Here is a 14,950-nt window from a genome sequence, read left to right as displayed (position 1 = left end):
TCCCCGAAAATAAGACAGTGTCTTATATTAATTTCTTCTCCCAAAGTTGCACTAGGTCTTATTTTCAGGGGATGTCTTATCTTTCCATGCGCTAGGTCTTATTTTCGGAGGATGTCTTATTTTCAGGGAAACACGGGTATGCCCTGCTATCTCCTGACTGGTCAAGGGTGGCGCACAAGGCCAGCATCGAGATGAGCACTAAGTGCACATGGGGCTGGCTCTTCAACAAAGGGCGGTTCTGCTGAGAGCCTTGCTCTGCCCTTTCACTGGTTCGTCTGCCACACTCAGTGCGGAGAAGCAGGTCAGTGGAGGGAAGAAGGTGCCGAGTGCCAACATGGCGAAAGGCAGGCGGTGGCACCTGTGCCGTGTAAACCGCACTAGCGTCCCAGCAGAGCTTCTATTGGAAAGACGGTTCACGATCCTGCAGCTGCCAGTGCGGCCCTTCCTGCGGGACCGCGGCGGGAAGCTAACGGACGTTTGTTTGCAGGCCGCGCCTACGCCCGGACCCTGCAGCAGGCCGCCGTGCCCCTGCTGCCCCGGAGGCGGTGTGCGGAGCGCTACCAGGGCCGCTTCACCGGGAGGATGCTCTGTGCCGGCAGCCTCCGCGCACACAGCCGGGTGGACAGCTGCCAGGGGGACAGCGGGGGGCCCCTGGTGTGCGAGCGGCCGGGAGCCGGCTGGGCCGTGTACGGGGTGACCTCCTGGGGGCACGGCTGTGGAGCCAAGGGCTCACCCGGCGTTTATACCAAAGTGTCAGCCTTTGTACCTTGGATCAAAAGTGTCACCAAACTGTAATTGGTGGAACCCTCGAGGAAGCGGTACTTAAAAGTGCGTTGGAAACTTTCAACCTCGGCGGTAGTCCTCAGCCAGCGATGCCCGCCATGGGGATGAGGTCCACGTGTGCAGTTGTGACGGGACCCTGGCCCCTCCACTGCGGGGGACCTGTGGCGTGGTGCTGACTGCCCTTCATTGCATTGCCGCCTCCCATGTTAGTGTCCCTGGAGACTAACTTTGTTCCCATTTGAACCTTATTTAACTCTATTTCTCATCATCCTCTGGATATTGTATATAATGATTGTGCAATAATGTTTTTACCCTTTTTTGGAGAACTTCTGAGTCAGTGATCTGTGGATTCATATTATGTGCCCAGGCTTGACGGAAAAAATACTCATTACCTCACTGGAGTATGAGTGCCACCGTTTCCTGTTTAAGTTTCTTCAATTTGTTGGATGCACAACCTAATTTATCCACCTGATGTGTTAGCATCTCTACTCTGGTTACTTTTAACCATGTCACTCAGCTGGGCAACGTGTTTGTTCCTTAGCGTCATGCGGTCTCCTGCACCCTGACTGATGAGGGCAGACTGCTGCCTTTGGATATCCTGAGGCCAGCCATGGTCCCGTTTAACAATCCATTAAAACGCTTTCCCTGCTGTGTGGGGAGCTCCAAAGAACTGCTTATCCCGTGCATTGCACCCACCAGTGTGTGCCCGGGCACCATGTAGGTGGGTGGGTGGTGTGTGCCCAGGCACCGCACTGCTTACAAAAGGCTAGTAAGGCAGCTGGTGGGCCTTGAATCCAAACTCCAGAGGGCCCCAAAGCTGAGTGGCATTGTGCCCCCATGTTCTGCCCAAAGGGAATTTTCCCTCTGGCTCATCCCCAAGTGCTAAGGACTGCCTGTCAGGACATCCTTGCTGGCAGTGTGCTCTTGGCTGTCTGAAAGGCCTGTCAGGACGCTCCAGTGGCCCTGTTGTCAGACACGCTGGAGTCCTCCCCAAACCCCAGGTCTTCTCTGGTATCCCAGGAGTCTCTGCACACTAAAGGCCTAAGGGTGGCTACGTGACCCTTTTAAGGGACTTCTCCCTTCCCTCTGCATCGTTGTCCTGCTTTGCAAACCCGCAGCTTGGTAGAACTGGTGCTAACCTAATGGTGCTCTGCCTTATTGAACTGCAATGCTTATCGATAGAGTAAAATTACCAAAAGCCTGAGATTGGAGGGGTGTTAAGGAAACCTGAGTGGTGTTAAGTTCCTTTAACCTCCAAGTCAAACTCTTTGGTTTAACATTTGTTGATTATGTGACTTAACAGAAGTGTAAATAAAGTGCAAGCCTTTCACCTGGTGCAGCTGCCTAATCTGTGTGGCAGGACTCTGCTCCCCAAGGTGAGACATGAAGAGAGCAAGGTCACCGGGCCATGCACTTGCCAGAGCTGAGGTCCGGATGCCTGGTGCAACAGGCACCCAATGAAAATATACTTCAAGGAACCCCAGGGTAACCATGTCCCCTCCCCCCAGTATATCACTGGTCACGAGGTTGGGACTCCTAACCTTTTCCTCCCTCAAGATGACACCCAAGCAAATGGTTTGGGGCTGCCTCAAGACCCCCTGCCCTGGCACCTACCCATCCGGTGGAGATCACCCCTGGAAAGCTAATGAATATTCTATTAATACTCTCACCTAGGAGTTCCACCTGCCAAGAGCTAAATACACTCAGGACAAAGGACCAGTGCACACTTACCCAACGGAGCACAACTGTGCCATCCCCACAGGCTGTACCCCACCTCTAAGGGTCCCTGAGACTCCATCCAGGGGAGCAATGGGCAGCAGCAGCTGTTCCGAGCTAACCCCCGAACCTGGCTCCAAGGCCCCCCTTCTCCTTGCCTGAGAGGGCTATTTAGCATGCCCACACACCACGGACTGGAACCTCCATGTACCCGCTTCCCCATGTGCTCTCCTGACAGCACTAGCACTTGTAAGCACCTTCCCACTTAGCAACCAGCCAGCGCACACCGAACATGCAGATGAACCAAGCCCTTTATTTAATTGTTAACAGGCACACTCATTGCTACTTAAAACATTCAGGTTTGCCGAAGCCAGTTTGGCTTAGTGGTAGAGCCTCGGTCCATGGACTCAAAGGCCCCAGGTTCGATTCCGGGCAAGGGCATGTACATTGGTTGCAGGTACATCCCTGGTAGGGGGTGTGCAAGAGGCAGCTGGTCGGTTTCTCTCATCGACGATTCTAGCTCTCTCTCCCTTCCTCTCTGTAAAAAAAGTCAGTAAAATATATTTAAAAACACACACAAAAAAACAAACATTCGGGTTTATGCAGAAAATGCTCCCTCTGTGGCTTCCAGAACTTTGTTTTCCCATCACCTTTCCCACTCCACCCTGGAGCTGAAGCCTGGAATCCTGTGCAGTGCGGGAAGCTCCAGGAGACTTCACCGGTTTCTCATCCCTGCAAGGGAAGAACAGCTCAATAAAATTCCGATCTGTGTACCCAACTCACAGGTAGTTCAGCTACTCCCACCGAGTTGGTTAATTATTGCTCTGAGTTACATAATGCCAGCAGCACGGCCAGCTCAGGCCTCCCACTTCCTCGCAGTAAGATTAACTCTGAAATAGGATAAAAGGGACGTACCTTGTCTCCATCACCATTGAAGCAACTAGTTCAACTTAGCGGAAACATTGAGAAACAGCTTTGCATAACCCAGCGCCCTCCCGGGTTTTACAGGTGAAGACTGTTACTTGTGCAAGTCAGAATCTGATACCAATTAGATGGTGACAGCTTTGCCAATAAACAAGAAAATGCTCTTCCATGGCTAGGAAGGGAGACTGCCACAGTGACAGGTCCCAAAGACACATGGAGATCCGCGACCCGGCCCGGCCCGCCCGGCGGCCACGAGCGCGCGATACTCACCGCGGTGCGCGGCCTCCCGGCGGCCACGGCCCCAGCGTACCCGGCCGTCCTCGCCCGCGGGGACTCGGCGCCGGGGACTCCGCACTAGGGCCTCAGTGCCGGGGCTGCACGTGGCGGCCGCGGCCTACGCGACCCCGAGGCCGCCCGGGCCGTCCCGCCCGCAGGCTGCCGCCGCCAACCGCGGCCTGCCGCCGCCAGACCCTCGAGTCGGCCGCATTCCGACCGGGCCACCGGGCTCCGACCGGGCCACCGCCTCGGCGTAGTGCCCAGGACCGCTCCCCGACGCCGCCCGGACGAGAAAGGCCGCACGCTCCTGCGCACGCGCTCTTATACAGCGGATGACGTCATTCCGGGGCGCGCCGCGAGGGGCGGGGCTGACAGGGAGAGATGGCGTAAGCCCCGCCCCAGCTCCGCCCCCTCCTTCGACGGCTTCCGCCCACTAGGCTGACGCATGCGCATCCAGGGGAAGCCAAACGTTCTCGCGAGAACTGGAAATCCCGGCGCGGAGGCGCGCGGCGGACGGGCGGAGCGGTGGAGCCCGCTTCTTCCGGGCGGTGGCTGGAGCGGCGGCTGGCGGCCCCGCGGGCTCGCCTTTGCGGGGAGCCGCACGGGCGCGGGCGCCGTGACCCGCCGTGGCTGCCGGGCCGCGGCCCGGGCTCTCGGGGGCTCATCGCTGAGTCACCAGGTCGAAGGAGCGGGTCCGGCTCTTTCCTCCATCCTGAAAGTTCCCATCTAGTCTTCCTTTTTAAAAACAGATACACTTGGGAAGTGCCCGGCTAGCTCAGTCGGTAGAGCATGAGATTCTTAAAAACACTTGGCTTAGGACATTTATTAGCTTTAGGTGTAGACAATGATTGGTATTTAAAAATATATATTTTATTGATTTTTCACAGAGGAAGGGAGAGGGACAGAGAGAAACACGGATGAGAGAGAACCATCGAAAGCTGCCTCCTGCACCCCCCTACCCCCTCCTGGGGATGTGCCCGCCTCCAAGGTACATGCCCTGGACCGGAATCGAACCCGGGACCCTTCAGTCCGCATTCTGACGCTCTGTCCACTGAGCCACACTGGCTTTGACATGATTTAATATGTTGTGAAATGATCACACTAAATCTAGTTAAACTCAGTCCCACACATGTTATATATATTTTTTTAAGGGGACTTTTAAAATCTACTCAGCAACTTTCAAACATGCAGCATTATTAGCTGTAGTTGCCATGCTCACATCTCCCTGGGACTCCTGGTTTTAACCAGAAGTGTGGGGGGAAAACCCTTGGCCTTGCTGTGGCTCCTTCCTGTTACTGACAGCTCGTCAGTCACAGCGATCTCAGAGGTTTGTACCTTTTACTCCTGCACACCTGCCGGCCACACTGCTTTGTCTCCATCTGCGAGCTTGTTGTCCAACTTTTCTGTAAATATCAAACGTTGAAAATAAAGCTAATAAAAAAGCACCCAGGACTTTGCATTCTGTTCTGTTTCCACTTTAAGCATTGCTTTGTGACCGTTTCTGTCTACTGGTAGTGTGACATTTGAGGCTTAGATAGCGATAGGTTTGTGGGGTTTGGGGGACGAAGCTCATGGATTTTTCCAGTGTGAAGCCTGATCTCAGACGGGATACTCAGACCATGCGGTGTAATAAACAGGATAACAACACTGACTGTGAACAAAGGCTGCCCTAGGGATTGTACATGCAGCGCGCGAGGTGTCTGCTCTGCGTTTGACAGGGACGGAGCAGCTCAGTGAGAATGCTCGTTCTTCAGCTCCCTGCTCCTCCCCGCGGCCTGCACGCTTTTGTGTAGAGACGCTGGTGCTATCAGAGGAACAATAACCTGCACATCTTTCCGGAGAAAAGTCAGGAAATGGCCTGGAGGCTTTCTTTTACTCGAGCCTTGTGTTTCAGAAAGTTGTTCATCCATAAATAACTCCTGCGTCCTGCTCTCCACAGGCCTGTTCTGGGTGTGAGGGCAGGAGCAGTGAACACAGAACCACCGGCTGTGCCAGAGCTGGCGTTTCAGTGGCGGGATCGGTGGAACCAGCCTGGGAGACCTGGAGGGGAAACCCCGGAGATGAGCCCTGTGAGCAGGTCAGCTGTGCGGGAGCCGACCCCGAGGCCTGGATCCTGCACTGGTCTCTCCTGGGCCCCAGCTCCACCTGGTGTTGGAGGAGACACAGGAGGAGGAGACGCAGGAGGAGCTGGTCCTGTCAGACCAGGCGTCCCTGGAGTCGGGGAGAGGCAGGCAGCAGGTGCAGACCTGGCTGGGCCACACCGCCGGCCGCAGGCACAGGAGGCACAGGTGCCTGGCCTGCAGTGGTGCCTCACGCCCGTCTGACCGTCGGGCGGGAAGCCTCTGCCATCGCTGGCTTCCCTTGCCTGTCTCAGCAGGATGTCTGTGGCCCCCCGCTGACCTGCCTTGTCCAGGGAGGGGGATGGGGTTGGAGCCCCAGCCCAGGGACCTGTCAGGCCGCAGAGGAGAGAGTGAGGAGGGGAGAAGTACTGGGGGGGAAAGGGGATTGAACTGTCAGAGGCTGGCAGGGAGGCTGTGTCCTGGGGCCTTTTTCATCTTCTCCCCCACTCATCCAGCCCTCCCTGCCTGAGCCATGGAAAGCGAGCTCCTCAGCAGAGTGAGGGGGGAGGCGCGCTGGGTGAGAGGAGAGGAGGAGGTGGAGCTAGGAGAGTGAACAGTGAAGGGCAGCAGGGCCCCTGGGCCACACAGGGCCTGCGTGGGGGCTTGTATGAATTAAGTTCATTCCCAGGTGAGAAGGAGCAGGCCTGCACTCTGTGCTCCCCACGCTCAGCTGCCCGGGGCAGGTGGGAAGGGGGCAGGTGGGAGGGGGGCAGGTGTGATGGCCGTGAGAGCTGGGATGCACTGAGGTTGGGGTTTGCAGGAGAGGAAGCAGAGTGAGCAGGGAAAGGGTGTGGGCAGGGACGACAGAGGTCTGTGGACCTGCGGTGGACTCTCACCCAGGGCGGGCTGGGTGATGACACCGGAGAGGAGCAGGGACATAGGAAATGTAAGATCCATGAATGCTGAGGTCCTGGAGGCCGAAGGTCGGTTGGAGCTGCGGTACACAGTACGTGCCTCGGTCAAATATCTGTAACGCATGTTGATTGAGAAGTTCAGCAAGAATCACGCTGAGCCTGGTATGGTTCAGCAGAGACATGGAGCTGCCCAGGTGTCCTGTGGTCCTAACCTGGTTCTCCGTGTCCCCTGGGAGGGATGGCCGGCCTCTGTCCCCTGGGAGGGTGGGGGCCTCTCTGTCCCCTGGGAGGGGTGGCTGGTCTCTGTCCCCTGGGAGGGGTGGCCGGTCTCTCTGTCCCCTGGGAGGGGTGGCCGGCCTCTGTCCCCTGGGAGGGTGGCCGGTCTCTGTCCCCTGGGAGGGGTGGCCGGCCTCTGTCCCCTGGGAGGGGTGGCCGGCCTCTGTCCCCTGGGAGGGGTGGCGGTCTCTCTGTCCCCTGGGAGGGTGGCCGGCCTCTGTCCCCTGGGAGGGTGGCCGGTCTCTGTCCCCTGGGAGGGGTGGCCGGCCTCTGTCCCCTGGGAGGGGTGGCCGGCCTCTGTCCCCTGGGAGGGGTGGCGGTCTCTCTGTCCCCTGGGAGGGGTGGCGGTCTCTCTGTCCCCTGGGAGGGTGGCCGGCCTCTGTCCCCTGGGAGGGTGGCCGGTCTCTGTCCCCTGGGAGGGGTGGCGGTCTCTCTGTCCCCTGGGAGGGTGGCCGGCCTCTGTCCCCTGGGAGGGATGGCCGGCCTCTGTCCCCTGGGAGGGATGGCGGTCTCTCTGTCCCTGGGAGGGGTGGCTGGTCTCTGTCCCCTGGGAGGGATGGCGGTCTCTCTGTCCCCTGGGAGGGGTGGCCGATCTCTCTGTCCCCTGGGAGGGTGGCCGGTCTCTCTGTCCCCTGGGAGGGGTGGCCGGCCTCTGTCCCCTGGGAGGGTGGCCGGTCTCTGTCCCCTGGGAGGGGTGGCCGGCCTCTGTCCCCTGGGAGGGTGGCCGGTCTCTGTCCCCTGGGAGGGTGGCCGGTCTCTGTCCCCTGGGAGGGGTGGCCGGTCTCTGTCCCCTGGGAGGGTGGCCGGTCTCTGTCCCCTGGGAGGGGTGGCCGGCCTCTGTCCCCTGGGAGGGATGGCAGTCTCTCTGTCCCCTGGGAGGGTGGCCGGTCTCTGTCCCCTGGGAGGGTGGCCGGTCTCTGTCCCCTGGGAGGGGTGGCCGGTCTCTGTCCCCTGGGAGGGTGGCCGGTCTCTGTCCCCTGGGAGGGTGGCCGGTCTCTGTCCCCTGGGAGGGATGGCCACCTTCCCCGTGTCACTGGCTTGGTTGGTGGGAGATGGCCTCACAGTTCCTTAAATAGTACACCGAGTGAAATAAGCCAGGCTGAGAAAAATCCCACATGACCTCACTTATAGTGGAATCTAATGAACAAAACGAATTAACCAACAGAATAAGACCCGAAACAGGGAGGCATGGACCAGACTGACACACCTCGATGTGGGGGCGGGGGACGAGAAGAGATAAACCACAGAACTTATATTCCAACTAGAGGCCTGGTGCATGAAATTCATGCAAGGGACTTGGCCCTCACAGCCGCAGCCTTGTCCGGAAAAACATCTGGAAGGCCATCCGGAGGGCCATTAGGCTGTCTGGTCTAATTAGCATATTACACTTTTATTATTATAGATATGCATAACCCATGGACACAGGCAATGGGGTGGTGAAGGCCTGGTGGTGTTGGGTAGGGGCTGGAAGGAGGGGAGTGAGAGGGGCAGAAATGGAGAGATGCAAATTAAAACAACAATGCGGTCCCACCTCACACCTGTCAGAACGGCTATCATCAACAAATCAACAAACGACTAGTGCTGGTGAGGATGTGGAGAAAGGGAGCCTCATGCACTGCTGGTGGGAATGCAGTCTGGGGCAGCCACAGTGGAGAGCAGTATGGAGATTCCTCAAAAAACCGAAAATGGAACTCCCATTTGACACAGTGATTCCACTTCTAGGAATATATCCTAAGAAACCAGAAACACCAATCAGAAAGGATATATGCACCCTATGTTCATAGCAGCACAATCTACAATAGCTAAGATTTGGAAACAACCTAGGTGCCCGTCAGCAGATGACTGGATCAGAAAACTGGTACATCTACACAATGGAATACTATGCTTCCATAAAAAAGAAGGAATCCTGCCGAAATCAATTTGGCGTTGGCCTGCAGACAGAAGGGTCCCAGGTTCGATTCTGGTCAAGGGCATGTACTTTGGTTGCGGGCACATCCCCAGTAGGGGGTGTGCAGGAGGCAGCTGATTGGTGATTCTCTCTCATCGATATTTCTAACTCTATCTCTCTCTCTTCCTCTCTGTAAAAAAATCAATAAAAATATATTTAAAAAAAAAGAAGGAATTCTTACCATTTGCAGCAACCTGGATGGAACTGGAGAACATTATGCTAAGTGAAATAAGCCAGTCAATGAAAGAAAAATACCACATGATCTCACCCATTTATGGATAATAAAGAACATTATAAACATGAAAAAAAAGATAGATACAGAAGCAGTAAAGCATCAGACTGTCAAATTACAGCGGGGAGGGTAGGGAGATATGGGGGAGATAAGAGATCAACCTAAGGACTTGTATGCACTCATATAAGCATAACCAATGGACGCAAAACTCTGGGGAGTGAGGGCATCTGTGGGAGCGGGGGGGGGGGGGGGGGCAATGATAAGAAATGTACACATATAATACCTTAATGAAACAATGAAAAAAAGGGGGCAGAAATACTATCAATAAGATATATATTAAAATATATTTAACATCTCAAAAGCTTGACGTTTTTTAAAAAAATATTTTTATTGATTTCAGAGAGGAAAAGAGAGAGAAACATCAATGATATGAGAGAATCATTGACTGGCTGCCTCCTGCACGCCCCCTACTGGGGATAGACCAGCAACCTGGCATGTGCCCTGACCGGAAATTGAACCGTGATCTGGTTCATATGTTGATACTCAACCACTGAGCTACACTGGCTGGGAAAAAGCCTGACTTTCTGTTTCTTCTCAGGATTTGTGGTCATTAGCCTTTGGTTTAATTTATTTACTACTGAGGCCTTTTTGTTTGTTTTGGTTTGCACACCTTTATGTAAAAGGTGGCTTATTTAATACTTAATACAGTAATATATTATATTACATTAAAATGGGAGATCTTAATACTGTTTTAGAGTACTTACAAACTATTATTTGTAAAATATTTAATGCTTTTATGCTACACATTAAAATAGTATGAAAATTTAATGATCACTTGCTAAAATTATCTTGTGTTTCTTTGCTTTTCTCTATAATATATAAATGTTTTATGATTTACTCTAATACTCAGATCCAGAATTCCTCTGATCCACCATCTGCAAGACTATAAATATCTGTATATTTTTTAAGTGAAGGTATTTATTTATTTATTTTATCCTTTTATTGATTACAGAGAGAAAGGGCGAGGGAGAGATAGAAACTGCCTCCTGCACGCCCCCTACTGGGGATCGAGCCACAACCCAGGCCTGTGCCCTTGACCAGAATCGAAGCTGGGACTCTTCAGTCCTCAGGCCGACGCTCTATCCACTGAGCCAAACTGGCTAGGGCATAAATATCTCTATTATATAAGCTTGTATTTATATAGATTATAGAACAAAGGAATGAAAATTAGAAGCATTTAGTTTTCATGAAGCCACTAGGTGGCGATGTTACCCTATTATTTAGGTCTGTTTAAAACCTAAGGTTTGAAATTAAATACCTTCATTTATTATTGTGCATGAATGTTTTGTAAATGAATATGTGGCCAACAACCTGAAAAAGTCATCTATATAATGGTTCTAGCAACCTACATCTCCACTCTAGTTTTATATGATCAGTATCCACAGTGAATATGGAAAGGAATCTAATAAAATCAGAACACCACACACCTTTTTTGCACGGGAACTTGATATGCAGATTTTTAAAACACTAAATTAGCCAACTAGAGGTTTAATGCCCTTCCTGATATGAGGTATTTAGGTTGATACTTTTTTTGACTATTTTATTTTAAATCTTGATGGTTGAAAGTATTACAAGGTCCTCCTTGAGCTGCTACGTTTGCTGTGGGGTGTGTCACAGTCCAGGACTCTGCCCAGGCCCCCCAGGACGAGGTGGCTGCGCACACGTCTCCCCGGAGCAGTGCTTGCTTCGTGGTGCGCGCTCCGTGAGGGTGCCCCTCGGGGAAGCTGGCTGATGAAAGTACAAAAGAATTCTGGGAAATTACACTCTTTGTTCAAAAGGGAAAATGAACTGCAAGGGAGTATATTAAAGCAACAATGACTAATGTGTTTCGACCTTGGGCACATCTTTACCTCTGTCTTTGAAAAGTTTTAAATTGAGTTTTTCCCCCCGTCCAGTGAGAATACATTTCAAATTTCATAATGGAAATCATTCCACAGAGAAAATTTAATGGCCCATTTTGGAACTGATTCCTGTTAGTCAATATTAATAATTGGAATAGATTTGCAGTGCCTTGAATCTCAGGCTTAGAGGCTTATATTCTCCATGAGACAGTCAGGACGATAGTGATCAATTTCTATTCTCTGAAAGACTTAAGCTTGAGCTGAATCTAGAAAAAACACTTTTACTTTAAAACGAAACCAAAAGACTTTGAATGGGATGTAAGAATACTTCAATTTAATATGTAAGATGTTTGAGTAGTTATTTCTTAATTCTACCCACGTAAATGCATAGGAAACCAAGTAGGATTAGTGACAGGGGCAGAAATGGAATGTGGGGGACCAGCTGGAAGTGTCAGGAATGCCCGACCTGCTCTGTGCGCCGTGCCTGTGCTGATCGGAGTAAAGAAGGCACGTTCCGCCCCGCAGTCAGGACCCGGGGGCTCCCCTGGAGCTGCCGCCGCCCTCCCCACTCGGAGCTGTGATCACGGAAAGAAACAGCTCTGCCGCAGAAACCGGAATCCATCGCCAGCCCTTTTGCACGCTTGCAGGCCTTTGCAGACTCCAGCCTGCGAACCCGGTAACTGCCTGTTTGGCCCACCTTTGGCTATTTCCCCTATAGCCCCAGCCCCTTTGCATATCTGTAAACTGCCCTTTGCCTACTTTCCTTTGTCCTACCCCATATAAGCAGCCGGCTTATGGGGGGCAGAGCAGCTGTCTGTGGGTGCCCCGCTGCTCCGCTGCTGCCGGCAGGACTGGGATAAGCGCTTCCATAGGATCAAGCCCTGTCTCTGCGGAATTGGCTCAGGAGTGCCCGGGCACACACTGGTGGGTGCAATGCACGGGATAAGCAGTTCTTTGGAGCTCCCCACACAGCAGGGAAAGCGTTTTAATGGGTTGTTAAACGGGACCATGGCTGCCCTCATCAGTCAGGGTGCAGGAGACCGCATGACGCTAAGGAACAAACACGTTGCCCAGCTGAGTGACATGGTTAAAAGTAACCAGAGTAGAGATGCTAACACATCAGGTGGATAAATTAGGTTGTGCATCCAACAAATTGAAGAAACTTACGTAAACAGGAAACGGTGGCACTCATACTCCAGTGAGGTAATGAGTATTTTTTCCGTCAAGCCTGGGCACATAATATGAATCCACAGATCACTGACTCAGAAGTTCTCCAAAAAAGGGTAAAAACATTATTGCACAATCATTATATACAATATCCAGAGGATGATGAGAAATAGAGTTAAATAAGGTTCAAATGGGAACAAAGTTAGTCTCCGGGGACACTAACATGGGAGGCAACAATGCAATGAAGGGCAGTCAGCACCACGCCACAGGTCCCCTGCAGCGGAGGGGCCAGGGTCCCGTCACAACTGCACACGTGGACCTCATCCCCATGGCGGGCATCGCTGGCTGAGGACTACCGCCGAGGTTGAAAGTTTCCAACACACTTTTAAGTACCGCTTCCTCGAGGGTTCCACCAATTACAGTTTGGTGACACTTTTGATCCAAGGTACAAAGGCTGACACTTTGGTATAAACGCCGGGTGAGCCCTTGGCTCCACAGCCATGCCCCCAGGAGGTCACCCCGTACACGGCCCAGCCGGCTCCCGGCCGCTCGCACACCAGGGGCCCCCCGCTGTCCCCCTGGCAGCTGTCCACCCGGCTGTGTGCGTGGAGGCTGCCGGCACAGAGCATCCTCCCTTCCTCTCTGAAATAAATAAAGATACATTAAAAAATAAAATAAACAAAATGAAATGGCCAGTACCTGCTGGGACTCCCAGGAATGGGGCGGCACAGTCACTGAGCAGCACGCAGGGGGCCAGACTTGGCAGAGTATATGCCACCAAGGCCCACTCCCTTATGTGCCCAGCAGGTGACAGATGGACCTCAGACCCCTGAGAGGCTGGAAGACATGATGTAAGCACCGTCACTGGTAAAGTGCTTCTCACTGTCCTTGCATTTCCTTAATGTTTTCCCTTTTCTTCTGGAAACAATCCTTATAATAAAAGCCTAACATGCTAAGTGTCAGTCGTCCAGCAGGCCGTTCAACCAATTAAAGTGTAATATGCTAATAATATGCTAAGGTCACTTGACCGCTCACTATGATGTGCACTGACCACCAGGGGGCAGACACTCCAACTGGTAGGTGAACTTGCTGTTGGAGTCTGGCCAGTTGGGACTGAGCGAGACGGGCCAGACATGCCCTGCAGCCCTCCCACAATCCCTCCACAGTTGGTCAACCTCTCATGTCCCTTCCCAGCCCCGATCATGCACCAGTGGGTCCCCTGTCTGGCCTGCGCCCTCTAGCAATCCTGGACCCCTCGGGGGATGCTGGAGAGCCAGTTTCGCCCGATCCCTCGGGCCAGGCCAAGGGACACCTCTGGTGCACGAATTTGTGCACAGGCCTCTAGCAACAAACAAGACAGGGAAACAAAGGGAAACTAAGACTCCGCCCACCACCAGCCCCACCCTCAGAGACCTGCCTTATTTTAAGAGCAGGCATTTCTAAACAAGACACACTGTCACCCGTCTTAATGGAACACGTTTCGTCATCCAGCACACAAGTCTCTGGACCCAGTGCTGGGGCTGCATGTGGACAGGAGGTAAAACCATTCCCACATTGGACAAGGCAGCAACAGTGACAGCAGCACAGCCTCATGGACACTGCAGCCGGCTGCAGCGCTGTCTGGAGGCGTCGGAGGGTACCTGCCAGCCGGATGCAGCCAGGAACCCCAGCCAGGACAGGTGGGCTCCCCGTTGAGCGGCCGCACCCGGGAGGGGCTCGGAAAGGGTGCCAGCAGCTTTAACCTCCCTCGTCTCGCGACCTCCGAGGGAGACACACGGGTGGTGGTGAGAGGCTTTCTTCCTGACGGCACCTCCTGTCTTCCACGGGGTGTCCACTCAGCAGGGCGCGCTGCTCCCCTCGGGGGCCTGCAGGATACTGTGAGCACCGTCCTGTCTCCGTGGCGCGTCTCCCAGGTAAACACACACGGACGAAGCACTTAGGCAGAGCACTCCACGGAGCGAGGTACACACGTGCTCAGCGTGGTCTTTCTGAATTGCCACAGTTTCTTCAAGTGGCACGCGAAGGCGTTTGTAGAAACGTGAGAACAACCACAGCAGGATCTGTGAAGCTTTCATTATTTTTGCTGCAGCAAAATGGCTGAGATAGAATGCTCTGAGGGCGCGGCGGAGAGCTCGGGGGCGAGGAGTCCGAGGGGAGGAGTTCTCCGTGGGCTCTGGGCTCCTGGAGCGGCCGAGTGGCTGGCCCATCGGGCAGGCCCTGACTCCCAGGCGCCCGCAGACACACGGCCTTTTCCGGAAACACACGAGGCTGACTGCAGACGAGGCTCATGGAGGACACACGGTGCCAATGCTAGTGTGAGTCTGCTGTCCCTGAAGGACAGAAACGCCGACACTGACCGCGGTGTCCACCCTCCCCTCCCCCGGTGTGATACAGCTGCATTTACACCATGGAAAACTACTCTGTCGTAAAAAGGAAGAAAATCCTCCCCTTTGCAGCAGCCTGGACGGAGAGCATTGTGCTGAGAGAAATAAGCCAGTCAGAGGGAGACAAGTTCCATATGATCTCACTCATGTGTGGAATCTAATGAACAAGCTGAACTACCGGCAAAACAGAGACAGACTTAGAGAGAGAGAGCAGAGGACAGCTGTGTGTGGTATGAGGGAGGGGAGAGGGGTATGTTAGGAGTGAGGGTGGAGGATTGAATAAAACAGAGACAGACTTAGAGAGAGAGAGCAGAGGACAGCTGTGTGTGGTATGAGGGAGGGGAGAGGGGTATGATAGGAGTGGGGGTG

At 53.6% G+C, this 14,950-nt stretch overlaps 1 protein-coding gene, 1 long non-coding RNA gene and 1 other non-coding gene across 3 annotated transcripts in view; 1 reads left to right on the top strand and 2 right to left on the bottom strand.

Annotated features, from left to right (window-relative positions):
* The window catches only part of PRSS12 (serine protease 12), a 56,192-nt gene extending 55,011 nt beyond the window's left edge, over positions 1-1,181 (top strand). The window contains exon 11 of the mRNA XM_045586044.1: positions 488-1,181. Within this exon, the coding sequence (XP_045442000.1) occupies positions 488-795 (308 nt within the window). The 3' untranslated portion in view covers positions 796-1,181. The remainder of the gene's footprint in view (positions 1-487) is intronic.
* A 1,845-nt stretch (positions 1,182-3,026) lies between these two features.
* On the bottom strand, positions 3,027-4,350 carry LOC123652899. Its single transcript, XR_006742457.1, has 2 exons — positions 3,694-4,350; positions 3,027-3,231 (listed from the first exon to the last, which is right to left on the bottom strand). It is a non-coding gene; the product is annotated as an uncharacterized LOC123652899 (long non-coding RNA).
* Positions 3,513-3,642, bottom strand: LOC118726206. Its single transcript, XR_004990236.1, has one exon. It is a non-coding gene; the product is annotated as a small nucleolar RNA SNORA24 (small nucleolar RNA).
* Positions 4,351-14,950: the final 10,600 nt, after the last annotated feature.

This window comes from Pipistrellus kuhlii, unplaced genomic scaffold (assembly GCF_014108245.1).
Source record: "Pipistrellus kuhlii isolate mPipKuh1 unplaced genomic scaffold, mPipKuh1.p scaffold_m20_p_21, whole genome shotgun sequence".
NCBI lineage: Eukaryota > Metazoa > Chordata > Mammalia > Chiroptera > Vespertilionidae > Pipistrellus > Pipistrellus kuhlii.
The sequence above is the reverse complement of the archived record's forward strand: the minus strand, read 5'-3'. Positions and strand labels throughout refer to the sequence as shown.